The sequence below is a fragment of the Pezoporus flaviventris genome, unplaced genomic scaffold (genome assembly GCF_033815535.1).
Source record: "Pezoporus flaviventris isolate CSIRO_AGI_PZ_B2104156 unplaced genomic scaffold, CSIRO_AGI_Pfla_v1 ptg000093l, whole genome shotgun sequence".
Classification (NCBI taxonomy): Eukaryota; Metazoa; Chordata; class Aves; order Psittaciformes; family Psittacidae; genus Pezoporus; species Pezoporus flaviventris.
This window is the reverse complement of record NW_026892641.1, coordinates 135,973-149,916: the sequence shown is the minus strand read 5'-3', so window position 1 is coordinate 149,916 and position 13,944 is coordinate 135,973. Positions and strand designations below refer to the sequence as shown.

The window sequence follows — 13,944 nt, the reverse complement described above, 5'->3', positions numbered from 1 at the left end:
TCGTTGACGACCGGGCTGAGTTTTTCTTTCCCCTCCTCCCCGTTGTACAGAGTCGGAGTCACGCAATCTCTTCCCACGTAGAAGGACCCGGCCTGGCACACGGGGTGAGGCAGCGCAGGAACAGGATGTTCTCATCCTCATTAGGACTCTCGTTATTGTTCCATTGATTGGGCTAAATGAGGAAGAGAGAAACGGGCCAGGATGGCAATCAAGGCTGATTAGGCATTTCCTCAGTGCTCCCTATTGCCCTCAGCGGCCCCAAACCTGAAGGAATAGCCCTGGTTTTGCAGGAATAGGGATTGTTAGGAGTTACCTTCCACTTGAAGCCTCCAAAGCCAGGTGAGCTCTCCCAACCCAGCTCCTCTCCCAAAACACAGCCAGTATCCCGGCTCCGCAACATCCTTAACAATGAGGTATGTGTTAATTTGGGCATTTCGTCTCGCTTGTAATGGCCCCTTCAGCCAAAACCAACACCACAAAATCCCTCTCACCCCGAGTCATTGCTGGCGAAGGCATTACCCCATCTGTGCAAATATTCCATGTTTCAAGAAACTCCGTGTCGCGGAGGCAACTGATCTAATCGGAGTAATTGCAGGCAAGTGGGATGGGTTTGGGGTGTGACATCAGCCCTGCACATTTCATCCCCTGTCTCCCCAAATGAGCCCGGCTTGATAATGAACAGCAAGTTGCTTTCATGTCTGTCGTCAGTGGTAAAAATGAACGTATTTACAGTGGGTTGATTCAATCAAACCTGAGCGTATTAAGCTGAAAACAGACCAGGGAAATTACCACATACTTGTCCAAGCTGCAGTTATTTACTTTTCCCTGACACACACGCTGGCAAAACCCCTCCACTTGGCTTGGTACAATAGCTCAGTGTTGCTGTGCCCCTTACCAGCCCCACATCAGAAGATTGATAAAGGTGATTAGGGTTTGGAACCCCAAGCTCGCTGGAGCTGAACTGTGTGTGCACACAGAGATTGATTTCTGGTTCTTCTCCCTCGCTCCCTCCCTGCAGGGCGGTGGGATGTACACAGCAGTGCCGCAGGCCGACCCCTCCGAGTGCATCAGCTGCAGGAACTGTCGGAACAATAACAGGTAATGTAAAACTGCCCCAAAAGCAGGATCTGCGCAGACAGAAGTCCTTGTGTTGAAGCCAGGGCAGAGAGCTCCGGGCCTGGCTAAGGGCATGGAGGAGCTCAGTGTCACCGTGTCACTTGGAGAGCAGCTGGTGACTGTGGGATGGACTAAAGCAAGTTATTAAACCCGCAGAGCTCATTTTGCTGGCTGGGATGCAAGGCAGGTTGGGCTTAGACCCTGTTTCCTGTGTTTTCTTCAGTTTTGAGATAACAAAATCATTCCATATGGAGTTTGTCAGACAGGATTTAATTGGGCTTTGGTATTTTACGTTTCCTGCTGTTCTCTTCAATGCCAACCAACAAAACAGAGTTGCAGCTTCGCTTTCACAAGGCTCATCTTGGTAAAACATGGGATCTGAGGTCCTTCCTGCCTCGAGGAGCAGTTTGCCCGGGTGGGATACGCTTCTTGCGTGAGGAAAAACAAATTCTTGTAGAGAATAAAGGAAAATCCCATTGTACGTTGAGGCTGGAGCCTGGTTTTTTATTGGGTTTTTCACTCTTGAAAGTTTTACAGAATATCCTTCCAGGCTTCTGACTAAACCTCTGGTTCTTTTAATGGCTAAAAATAGGCCTGAGATCAGATGTGCTGGGCTGCTCCGGCTGGTAAAGCATGGCTTGTTTTTCAATCCTACTTGGAATTTTCTGTCTCACTCAAGTCATCAGCTGCCTCTAGGTGTCCACTGGGAGAAGCTGACTTGAAGCTGTTGCTGAAGGCAGAAACCACAGTTGCTTTATTTTTATGGGTCTCTTTTAAATGGAACTTACAATAGGCTTTAAATTCTTCCTCCTTCCATAAGTATAGGGGTGATGGTGAGATGGAGACAGGCTGCTACTTGCAGGTAGAGCTGGGCAAAGCAAGCTGCTATTCCTTTACAAGCCAACTGTTTTCAAGGCAGGCTGTGGACCAGAAGTCAGCAAGATACATCATGGCCATCATTTGGAACATGCTATGTGTGTTAAGAGCTTACTTTCCGTTCTGAAACCTATTTAAACCTTTAATTGCCCTTTCTTTCCCTTCAGAAAGCAGGGATTGTGCTTTCCATCCCCTGCAAACCGCACTGCTCCTCCCAGGCGGGTCATCAGCAGGAGCTGCACTTTGAATTTTCACATCCCTGTTCTATATTTGACTGCTGAGAGGGAAACAAGTTGTCCTTTACAGCTGTCTTGCCCCAGAGGGGACCATTAACCTCCCTTCGGCAGCCGGGACCGCTCCGTTCCCTTTGTGCTGGGGGAATGGAAGGAGGACATGGGAGAGGGGAATAGGGAGGACCAGAAACGTGCCTCAGCATTACACCAGGGAGCGGGATGCATGGCCAGGAGGAGGAGGAGGAGAAAGGCCTAGTGGGTTAGTGCAGTCAAGTCAGTCAGTGGGAATTTGGGGCTGGAATCTTTCCCCGTCTTTGTTCAGGTAAGGGCTGTCCCCTCTATCCAGCTCCTGTGCAGAGGACTTGTGCCCTGTCCCACATGGGAATTATTGCCCCTTTTTCCCTAAATCCAAGCAATTCCCTCTGCAGAACACCAGTGTGGTACCAGAGGAAGGCAGGTCCGAGTGAGAACAGCCCTGGGAGGGTGAAAGTCACCAGTTTGTGAGCATTTTGGGTTAGGCATTCCACCTTGGTGCTGCTCCTTCCTCAATGAGCCTGTTTCCACTGGAGTCGTGCCTGGTTTGGGTTGAATTTAGCAGGCGTTTGAATTGTGACCACGTGCAAATGAATCCTGAAGGCTTGGAGTATTTGATACCTGCCTGTTTCCAGCAGCAGCCATCTCCCAGCAGCAGGTTTTATTATTGCAGTGGTGAAATCCCTCGGTCTTTGCTTTGAATTAGCACTTTATGCTCTTGTAACTGCTTAGTGGAGGTTTGCCAGGGGTAGAAGTTGCTGAAACGTGGGTACCTGCTTTGATGTTGTGGACAGAGCCGGTGAGAAGGGGTGGGAGTGTGGTTTACACTTGTTGCATTCAGATTGAGAGCTGATTCTTTCATTTCTCTGGTGCTTTTGTGCTCACGCTTCCTGGATACCTGATGGCTGTAGCGGAGTTTGTGCTTTTGCAGGTGCCTCCATGCACATTTGCTGTATTTGAGCAGAGAGCTGAAATGCACATTGGAAATACAGCAGAATCAGCCTGGTTTAAACCCAAAGTACGCTGGGGTGGGGGGTTTGAGCTCTACATTGGTGAGATTTCAGCGCTGAGAATTGATAGAAAGCGTGTTTTCTGCAGCAGGGGTTTTTATCACTTCTCATGTGTGCTCTGCTCTGCATATAGCGATGGCTGCTTTCCATCCAGATGTGGTTCTTGCAGCTTAAAAAGCCAAACTGCTGTCTCAAAACATCATTCCAGCCTGGGCAGTCATACAAAGAGCTGCCCCAACCTCTGTGTCTTTAAAAAGAAACCCCCATAAACACACAAACCCAAACACTTCAAATGTTTTTTTTTTCCTTTAAATAATAAGTGAGCGCAGTCGAAACCTCTGCGGAAAGAAATGCAAACTAATAAATGGATTTGTTTGAAGACCAGATGTGTTTCATGTGGATTCTGCAGTGGCTTCTGTGGTATTTTGGTACTTGGAATAATGATTTTGGAGGGGGATATGGGAGTGGAAGGACAAAATAGGAGAGTGAAGGTTGAAAATGAAGCTTTGGTGCTGCAGCATTTGGGAGGGAAGCAGCTCCCGGTGGCTCTCCCCCTTGTCCCGTGTTTTGGCTTTGCCTCTACCAGAGGGAAGTTGGTTTGTGGATGTTTTGTTGCTCTTTCAGCTCTGGTGGTACTGGTCATGGTTTTCAGGTGAAAGGATAAACTGAGGCTTGTAGGACAGTCCCTCGAGCATGATGGTTTTATGGATTGACGTGGCTCTAATGGGATAAAAGTGGTTTCTGGAGCTGGGGCAGGACCTTACTGTGATTGCCAAGTTTGATATCTCCTGGTTTTAAATCCGTCTGAGCTCAGTGCTTGGCACTGAGTTGTATCCATAGCAGCATATCAAACACTTGAATCCCATTCGGCCTTTGCAGGAGCATGTTGGAGGAGCAGTGAGTTTGAGCACTCTCCCTCTGTGTTTATCCATGAATCCATCTCTGTTCTGCAGAGCATTCTGGGGGTGGATTCCCATAGCTCATGGTCAAATGAACCTTTTGCTTCTGTGATGATGATGGGTTAGTATAAAACCACACTGATGTGTGATTCTGGGGGTCTCTCTCATGGGGGAATTGCTGATACAAATGTTTGCTGAGGCCACATTGCTCACAAGGGGCCGAACACTGGAGGCAGAGGAAAACCCTGCTTGGTGCAGTGGAATGTGTGTATCTCGAGGTCCACCTCCTTTTTGTTTAAAGGTTAAATAGTTTGGCTCTAACAATTGATTTAACAGTTCAACTCCATTTTCACAGCTTTATGCACCTATTACAGGGCCAAAATCTCAGTTACACGCCGGGGGGGGGGGGCTATATTTATAATACCACACCTATTTTTCTAATGTGCATTCACTCTGATAACACTTGGTATTTATTTTCCAAGGTACTTCAGTTTGCTGGTTGGGTTTCAACCTGAGCTTTTTCTCTTGGCAGTGAAACCCTGTTTTATGGGGCTGCCTAAAGGGGCTCCAGGAAACCTGGAGAGGGGCTTTGGACAAGGGCCTGTAGGGACAGATCAAGGGGAATGGCTTTAACCTGCCCAAGGGGAGACTGAGATGAGCTCTTAGGCAGAAGCTCTTCCCTGTGAGGGTGCTGAGGCGCTGGCACAGGGTGCCCAGAGAAGCTGTGGCTGCCCCATCCCTGGCAGTGTTCAAGGCCAGGTTGGACACAGGGGCTTGGAGCAAGCTGCTCTAGTGGAAGGTGTCCCTGCCTGTGGCAGGGGTTGGAGCTGATGAGCTTTAAGGTCCCTTCGAACCCAAACCATTTTGATTCTATTCAAGCAGCAGCACCGATAACCCTGGTTTTCTTCTGCCCCACCTGCAGGTGCTTCACCAAAGCCAACGGCACTTTCAGCAGCAGCGCGCTCCCCGTCGTGCCCATCGTAGCACCTTACCAGCAGGATGGTTTGGAGATGAAACCTCTCAATCACCATGTCATGGTGGCCATGTGCTTGGCCTCCACCCTCCCCGAGTGCAGTGCCCGGCTGGAGGAGGACAGCAAGGAGAGAGCAGAGCAGCCCTCCCCTCAGCATCCCTGCTGCAGAGACAGCAGCAGCCACCTCTCCGTGGATTGCACGGATGGTAAGGCATTCCCAGGGGGATAGCGCCAGGCTTTGAAGTGGGAATATGCTGTAGGAGAGCTATAGGGAGCCTAATTTAGTGCAGAGAAGCTGGTAATTAAGCTCTTTTGGAGAAAGATTAAGTGTTCCACCTTTCCCATCATGGAAAATGGGAGCAGTGATGCTCAGGTGCCTGTGGCTGGGGTTGATGCATCTAAATGGAACTGACATGCTCTGGATAATGAGGCTGCGACTGATTGATGGGAGGATTGAGATGAGCTCTTAGGCAGAAGCTCTTCCCTGTGAGGGTGCTGAGGCGCTGGCACAGGGTGCCCAGAGAAGCTGTGGTTGCCCCATCCCTGGCAGTGTTCAAGGGCAGGTTGGACACAGGGGCTTGGAGCAACCTGCTCCAGTGGGAGGTGTCCCTGCCTGTGGCAGGGGTTGGAGCTGGATGAGCTTTAATGTCCCTTCCAACCTAAACTGTTCCATGATTTTATAATGGAGTTTTCCCCAGTGAGCAGACATCTGTGACAGCCCAGAGCCACCCCAACCCACCCTCCTCTTGCTTCACAGGTGACAACTGCGTGCACTCTGAAACATCGAACCACGTTCTGAGCTGGAGTCCCCTTATCCTGCAGCCTCTTTCCAAGGACTGTAAGGAGAAACCAGGATGGAGTTCATCTGGAGTCACCTTAAACAGTTCTGGGGACCTCCGGCAGCTCCAGCTGCAGGAAACCTGAGGAAGTGACCACCGCTGTCCCCATTAAGGCCAGGAACTGCAGAGCAGCGTCGCTGAAAGGGAGTGATGGGGGATGTTAATGATAACAGAGAGAGTCACTATTTATTTTTTGTAGTAGTGCCATATGAATGTATCTTGGTTTTACAAAATGGGTGCCTTTTTACCTTATTTATGCCTTGAAATCCCTGTTTTCGGGGGGATTTTTGACACTAGCCTGGGTCTGTGTATAAACAAAGGAGTTGTAATAATATAAAGAACAACGATGGGAAATCCAGATCGTGGCTTCCAGGGAGTGTTCCCAGCATGAGAAGTGATCCTAAGGAGGCTGACACGGGGATTTAGCCAAGTGGGTCTAAGGCTTCCTCCCTGTGCTCAAACCCTCCTTTCCATGAACTCCTCATGTGCTCCTTTGGGAAGAATCCAGTGGATCAGGAAGAAGATAAATAGGAAAAGTGACCCTTGGCTGCGTCCGTGGAGGCAGAGCTCACTCTGGTGACCACTTGTGCCTTTTGGAGCTTGGTAACCCTGCTGTGTGCAGGAGTGCGGATGAAACCCAGCCCGTCTCACCTTCCCGCTTGCAGAAGACAAAATCCAGCTCGGCTGCACCTTTAACTCCTTGGATTGAGGGAACAGCGACGGCTTGAACAGGCTCTGCCGTGAACGGAGTCGTGTCGGAGCAGCTCCCACCGCGCTGCGAGAGCCCTGCCCGCCCCTCGGATCCAGCATGAGGTAGGTGTTGACACGTTAACTGCAGGACTTGGGCTGGGTTCTCTTTCCCTTCCCAAATTGAATGAGGGTAAATAAAGCAAAGCACAGAGCCCTGGGATGAGGGGCATAAATCATGGTTACAGCCGCCCCGAGGCAACACGTGTAGCCGCCTGTTCCCCACCAGTATTCCCAGCCCGGGCTGGGAAGGGAGGAAGTGATGCTGGGCTGGCTGGAGCTGCAGAGCCCTCGGGGAGCCGAGGTACAGGTGCAGAGAGTGGGGTTTGAGGAGCAATTCCTGCTCCAGGAGGACACTTCTCCAGTCTCTCTGGGGGATGTTGGGAGTGTTGAGCTGGGGGTTCTTTTCCTGTTGTTGTAGTATTGTTCTAATTAATGGGATAATATGGAATGTGATGGCACCGGAGCTGGTGCAGGGCCTGGAGCACAAGTGTGATGGGGAACGGCTGAGGGACCTGGGGGGTTCAGTCTGGAGGGGGGACTCAGTCTGGACTCAGGGGGGACCTGATTGCTCCCTACAACTGCCTGAGAGGAGGATGGGCCAGGAGGGGCTGGGCTCTGCTCCCAAGGAACAAGGGATGGGATAAGAGGAAAAGGCCTCAAGCTGCACCAGGGCAGGTTTAGATGGAGCCGAGGAACAATTCCTGCCCCAAAGAGTGCTCAGGCATCGGAACAGGCTGCCCAGGGCAGGGCTGCAGCCACCGTTCCTGGAGGTGTTTAGAGGATGTGTAGATATAGCACTCGGGGACATGCTTTAGTGGTGGCCTTGGCAGAGCTGGGTTAATGTTGGACTTGAACTTGAACATCGTTCCCAACCTAAACAGTTCCATGATTCTATTTATAAGTGTATTAATCTTCTTGCCTTTAGGGTTGTGCATCCATCCTGATTCCTGCAGGGATGTGGTCCTGTGCCAGCATCCTCAACCTCACACCACAAACCCACAGCCTTTGACTGCCACCTACGCCGGAGCCACCGCAAATCCCTGCTTCTCCCACCTCGTTCATCATCTCCTCTCCTCATCCCAGCCTTCTCCATGTGCTCCTCGCTGGATTTCTCCCTTCACAAGATCCCACTGCGAGGCTTTTCCCTGGCTCCCGACAGAGACTGGTGGGCGAATGGTTGGGATTTAACTTGGGCCACTTTGTTGTCCCCAAACAGTGAGATTTAACCACATTTAAACGACCTCTCTTCAGTCAGACCCTGCACGTGCTCCCCTTTATCACGGTTACATCGCATAAAGACACTATATTTTCCCAAGCAGCTGTAATTTGAACTGGAAATGGGATGTGTTTTGGAATGAGGTCGGTTTTGCAGGAGTTTGGGGTGGTTTGATAAAGGAAGTGGTGCTGCTTTATGGCCAGAGTGGGGATTGATACCCCACAGGCACTGAAGTGAGGTTGGTTCCCATCACTTGATACTTCCCAGTGGGTTATTAACCAAATACAGGAGAAATGGCTGGAGATGCTCTGGTTCCTCACACACACCACAGGATGAGGGGCAAGGAAAGCTGGGGACCGCTCAACCCTTTCCTTGGACCTTGCACCAACATGAGGCACAACCGTCATCACTTGCCATCACTCTGTGGTTTGGCCTGAAAAGGGGGAATTTGGGATGAAACGAGGACCCTTCCCCACCCCACCAAAGCTTTGTGGGTGTCTTTGCACTCCATGAATTCAGCCTGATCTCAAAGCAGCACTTACCAACACAAGCCCTTGGGGTGTTTCCCCTCCAGTGGGTAAGAAAGGATTTATTTTAGCTCTAGAAAGATGGAGGCTGAGTGGAGGGGCTTGTGCCCAGTTCTCCCGCTTCCAATCCCACTGCATCCAGGGAACCATCATCCATGTCCCTGAGCACCTTTTAAATGCTCTAAAGCAGCAAAGCCCCTTTGCCAAGACCCCCAAATGTTCTGTGCAGGGGTATTTTTCCAGCTGTGCTGGGGTTTGACTTCAGCAGTGTCACAGGAGCTGAGGCTTGGGAAACATATCCACCCTTCCCGGGATGGAACAGGGCAGGGAATGCTCATGGACTTGCTGTGACGGTGACGTTAACCGGGGGATCATCGCTGCCATCCACTGGTGTTGAGACTGGCTCTGGAGGTGCTGGGAGAGCCCCCAGTGCCACCAGGTGGGTGCTGGGTCACCAGAGTAGGTGGCTCAGCCTTTGGCTCACCCCATAGGTGCTGTTACCTGCTGCTGCACCCAGGGCTGATGGGTCTGCTGGTGCTGCTCCATCCTCCGTGGCTGTTTCAGCATCCTCCGGTGTGCCTGCGGGCTCCTGGTCACCGGGCCCGGCCCTGGAGTGGGGGACAAGCAAGGGTCTCACGGCGCTGGGTGCAGGAGCAATGGGGCAGCCCCATGGGGTTTGGGCACTCACATGCGGAAGAGCAGGTTGTGCAGCCCTGGGGACAGACAGACAGACATGAGGTGTGTGTGCCACGGTCCCCGTGATCCCCCCCAGCACCCAGCACTCACATGGGAGCGTGTCCCGGTGGCGGGCAATGCAGTGCACGGCCAGGAGCGATGCTGCAGTGGCCACCAGCATCCCCACCACCGCCGCCCCTGTCACTGCCGGGTAGGCCTCAAAGGGAGGCTCAGCTGGAAGAGAGCAGAGGGAGAGGGGGGAGTGTGGCAGGAGCAGCCCGGGAAGGCCGATGGATGCGGTCACCTGAGCCTGTTCACTCTGAAACCTACTGACGGCCGCTTGCGCTTTGCTCCTCAGCTCCACCAGGCTGCAACCATCGCCCATCTCCAACCCTGCTCTGCCCCACGGAGCAGCGCCCCAGCCCCCTTCACCTGGCGTCTGCACCTCGGAGGGGTGCCCGGCCGTGCGGTGGTTGACGGCCAGGATGCGGAAGGCATAGACCACAGCCGGGTCCAGCCCCCCGAGGCGCCGGTCGCGCGAGTGGGGCTCGATGTCACCGGCGGCCGTTTCCCAGGGCCCGGCCGCCCGCCGGGGGGGTCTCTTGGTTTGACGCCGCTGCACCACGAAGCCGGTGAGGTTCCCGGAGCCCTGTGTCCGCCACTCCAGCCGCACCTCGGTGCGCGCCCGCGTGTACCGCAGCCTGCTGATGGTGACGTTGGGGGGGGCCGGGTACCCTGTGGGGACACAGCACCCCTTAGAACGGGGTTAACCCCCCCCCCAAAACCCACCCACTGTGTCCCAGGGCTCACGTTCCACACGGAGGTGCACGGGGAGGCTGGCGGTGCCCACGGCGTTGGCTGCGGTGCAGCGGTAGATCCCGCTGTCCCCCGGCCACTCCACATCGTGGATGGTGAGGTTGAGCCACGCTTCTCCGCGCTCCAAGTGGTACTTGGCCAACCCCGCTGTCACCTCCTGCTCCTTCGGGTCATACCAAGCCATGCTGGCACCCAGGTTGGTGCCAGTGCTGCGTTGCCGGCATGCCAACCGTGCCGCACCGCCCTCCAGCACCACCACCTCGCTCCTTGCCACCTCCAGCTCGGGGACCTCTGCTCGGTGGTAAGATGGGATGGCACCAGCAGGGATGTGGCACCCAGCTGCTGACAGGGGCACCCAGGGATGGATCTTGGCTTACCAAGGCGCAGGCGGCACTCGGTGCCAGTGGCCTGTAGCGGGTGTGTGGCCACGCAGATGTAATCCTGCCCCCCCAGCCTGTTGCTGGTGCTCAGCACCACAACGGTGGTGGCGGGTGTGGGGTCACCTAGTGCCTGTCCCGCGCCATCCCACCAGCACAGGGTGACGGGGGGTGTCCCCCCCTCCCACTGGCACCGCAGCATCACGAACTCATCCCCCTTGGTGGCTGCTGCCGTGCAGGAGGGGCCGCCAGCCGGGATCCCTGCAAGAGGAAGAGGTGTTGGGATGGGGACTGTGATCTGTGCCCCCCAAAAGAGACCCCCTCCAAAGCCTGGGGGGCTCTGGGCTGTGGGACCTCTATTGTGGAGCAGGAGGTCCCAGCATGGCCTTGGTGTGCCATGTCCCACTATCGCAGGGCTCACCATGGCTTTGTGATGCCGGGGAGGGGGGGGGGACAGGAAGGATCTGTGGGGGCACTCACACAGGGTGGTCCCGCAGGCAGCCCCCTGCGGCAGGGCAGGGTGCGAGGCCAGGCAGGAGAAGGAGCTGCCATTCCTGGTGGCCGACCCCGGCTGGATGCTGGTGGCCATGGAAAAACTGCTCCCCATCACCCCCTGCTCTTCCTCCTCCTCCTCCTCGGGGCCCACCCAGCGCAGCCGTGCCGGGGGGAACCCCCCCAGCCAACGGCACCGCAGTGCCACGTCCTGCACGTCCCCGGTGGCCAGTGCAGAGCAGCTTGGGCTCCCGGCTGGTGGATCTGCGGGAGACCACCGGTGCTGGGGGGAGCCACATCATGTCCCTCCAGCCCCAAATCACCCCTTGCACCCACATCCTCACCAGGGAAGCCACGTTGGTCCGTCTCGCCCCTCTGGGGGTTACTTACAGTAAACAGTGAGAACGATGGTGGCCTGGGTGCGGGTTTGGAGATGGGTGTTCTCAGCCAGGCAGGTGTAGGTGCCGGCCTGGGTGCGGGTGATGGCAGCAAGGACGTAGGTCTGGCCAACGTGGACCTGGGAGCCGTTGTGGAGCCAGACGTAGCGGCTGGGCGGGTTAGATGGAGCCAGGCAGCTCAGCACCACGTCCTCGCGCTCGCCTGCGGAGAAGCCGCCCTGCTCCGGGCTGAAGGGCTCCACGCTGATGGCCGGCTCGTCGGGGCCGTCTGTGGGGACACGGGTGCTTGAGCAGGGTCACAGCCCACCCCAGGACACCAATGGGACATCCTGAGAGAAGGTGAGCACACTGGGGTGTGTGGTGGCCATGGGGCACTATGCGGGCATAGGACACTGTGCTGGCGTGGTGGCCATGGAGGTACCATGGTAGCAAGGTGCATGGTGGCCATGGGCACATCTCGGTGGCAGGGTGGCCATGGATGCATCATGGTGGCAGCATGCTTGTTGGCCATGGCCATATCGCAGTGGCCACGGAGGCATCCCAGTGGCAGGGTGCTTATGGCCGTGGACATGCCACGGGTGCACCATGGTCATGCCCGTGCCACGCCACACCACTCACAGACGATGTCCAGGTAGACAGGCTCGCTGGTGCGGTTGTTGACCTCGTTGCGCGCGGTGCAGATGTACCACCCGGCATGGCTGCGGTTGGTGGGTGCCAGGCTCAGCTCTGCCCCGGAGCCCCCCAGCCCCACAGGGGACACAGGAGGCCCCCCCCGTGGCTGCCGGTGCTGCCAGGAGAAGCTGAGCGGCTCCGTCCCCTCCCGCACAGCACACATCAGGGTCACCGGAGTCCCCTCTGCTGCCGCTGCCGCCGTCGGCCGTACAAAGGGCTTGGACACAGGCACTGTGGACACGGAGCAGTGAGTGGCCCCCCTGCACTCCCACATCTCCCCTGTCCCACCCAGAGGTGAGCCTTGCGGGTGGTGAATTGGCTGGTGAGGTGCAGTAGTGGCTACTGGGGAGGCTGGTGATAGCATCCATGGGCTATTGAGATGTGCTGGGAATAGGCATGGCCGGGTGTCCATTTGTGTTCTAATGAGGGCAGTTACGGGTTGGACCAATGATGGGTTGGCCAGGGCAAGGAGGTGGGGATGGCTAGTGGGGGGCTACATTGGCTAGTTGGGTACTTGGCCAGTGGGGTGCTGTGCTGGCTAGTGGGACTCTATATTGGCACGTGGGGCTCTATGCTGGCAGTGGCAGACCCCACTAGCCCGTGTGCTCCATCACCCCAAGCACCGTGCTTGTGCTCCATCACCCCAGCCATGCCCCGCGGCACCCACAGCCCCATGCCTTACCCAGGACACGCAGCAGGACGGCGCCGTACCCCACACGGAGCCGGCCGTGCTCCGGGAACAGCCCCTGGCACAGGAAGCGGCCACGGGCGCCCGCTCGCAGCTCCCGCAGCTCCAGGGTCCCATTGCGCAGCGAAACCCGGCCCAGCGTGCCCGTGCCAGGGGCCAGCACCACGTCCCGGCCTGAGCCCACGGCCACGGCCCGCGGTGGCCCCGTGCCCCCCGCCACGAAGCTCCAGAAGACCACGGCCGGCGGTGCCCGTGCTGGGGGCCCACAGCTCAGCTCCACCGCCCGGCCCCGCACCCCCGTCACCATCTGCTCCTCGTAGGCCGCCTCACCCGCAGACAGCGGCTGCCCTGGGATGCACTCATCAGAGTCAGCCTGGCTCTGCCCCACAGGGATTTGGGGGGGGATTGGGGAGGGGGGGGGGGGGGGGGTTGGCTACTCACCCCCCGCCAACGCCGGCAGCAAGCACAGGATCCAGGGACCCGTCCATGGTGCATGGTGGCGCTCCATGGCGCCATGTCCGATGCCGAAGCAGGGCTACGCTCTCCACCCCGACCTCCTCTCCTGTTACTCAGGGGTAATTAGGCCCAGCCCTGATTAACTGTTAATTATTGATACCCAGCCTGGGCACGGGCAGGGGGGGACTTACCGCTGCAATCTCAGGCTGAGGACGGGAGCGCTCGCTGCAGGAATGGCAGCAAAGCCCCTTTCCCCTGCAGGGAAAACTTATCCCTACCCCATCTCCCTAATGTGTTATTGGATAAAGGAGAAGGAAACCTGCTTTTCGCTCCTTCTTGATCAAAACCACGGGGTTTGGAGCCGGGGAAGCCGGCGCCAGGCAGTGAGCAGGGTTTGATATTACATCTCCTGCTGTCCAGCGCGCCCCAGCCCATCAAACATTCATCACTGTAATGCAATGCTGGAGGGCTGGAGCATCCCACGGGAGGATTTTGGGAGACACAGGAACCCGCTACGCCCCATCCCTAACGTTGGTATTCATATATACATTCTGGTGCTGGTGTGGGATGAGGCCTGGGAATTAGATTTAACGGGGATGGTGGCGGCAGATTCCTGCTGCCATCTAGGGGCAAGTGTTGGGCTTGAAGGAATTTCTTCTGGGCTGGTTCACAGAACCATTAAATCGTTCAGGTTGGAACCGACCCCAGCTGAGCCCTGGAGAACACCACGAGTGACTGGCCACCAACCGAAATTAACTCCGTTCACCACCACGCTTTGGGCCCGGCCATCCAGCAAAGAGAATCATGGATGGTTTGTGTTGGAAGGGACCTTAAAGCTTGTCCATTTCCAAGCCCCTGTGTCCAACCTGGCCTTGAACACTGCCAGGGATGGGGTAGC

At 55.9% G+C, this 13,944-nt stretch overlaps 2 protein-coding genes across 5 annotated transcripts in view; one reads left to right on the top strand and one right to left on the bottom strand.

Annotated features, from left to right (window-relative positions):
- The window catches only part of CDON (cell adhesion associated, oncogene regulated), a 50,845-nt gene extending 42,598 nt beyond the window's left edge, over positions 1–8,247 (top strand). For both annotated transcript variants that reach the window (XM_061476176.1, XM_061476178.1), the window contains exons 17-20: positions 1,019–1,098; positions 5,090–5,346; positions 5,898–6,792; positions 7,655–8,247. In XM_061476176.1, coding sequence (XP_061332160.1) covers positions 1,019–1,098; positions 5,090–5,346; positions 5,898–6,064 — 504 coding nt within the window. In that variant the 3' untranslated portion in view covers positions 6,065–6,792; positions 7,655–8,247. The remainder of the gene's footprint in view (positions 1–1,018; positions 1,099–5,089; positions 5,347–5,897; positions 6,793–7,654) is intronic.
- Positions 8,248–8,509: 262 nt separating this feature from the next.
- Positions 8,510–13,797, bottom strand: VSIG10L2 (V-set and immunoglobulin domain containing 10 like 2). 3 transcript variants are annotated; one of them, XM_061476151.1, is made up of 12 exons: positions 13,032–13,797; positions 12,585–12,938; positions 11,849–12,133; positions 11,223–11,498; positions 10,821–11,096; positions 10,341–10,601; positions 9,958–10,254; positions 9,580–9,882; positions 9,259–9,381; positions 9,161–9,185; positions 8,974–9,080; positions 8,510–8,877 (listed from the first exon to the last, which is right to left on the bottom strand). In XM_061476151.1, exons 1-12 carry the CDS (start codon positions 13,096–13,098, stop codon positions 8,807–8,809), a joined length of 2,445 nt encoding a protein of 814 aa, XP_061332135.1. In that variant the 5' UTR covers positions 13,099–13,797; the 3' UTR covers positions 8,510–8,806. The 3 variants fall into 3 exon arrangements, 1 of the variants encoding a protein (XP_061332135.1); XR_009747346.1 differs by having other exon boundaries at positions 8,838–8,877; positions 8,974–9,185; positions 9,580–9,848; XR_009747345.1 differs by lacking the exon at positions 8,510–8,877 and having other exon boundaries at positions 8,997–9,080; positions 9,580–9,848.
- Between the last annotated feature and the right edge of the window lie 147 nt (positions 13,798–13,944).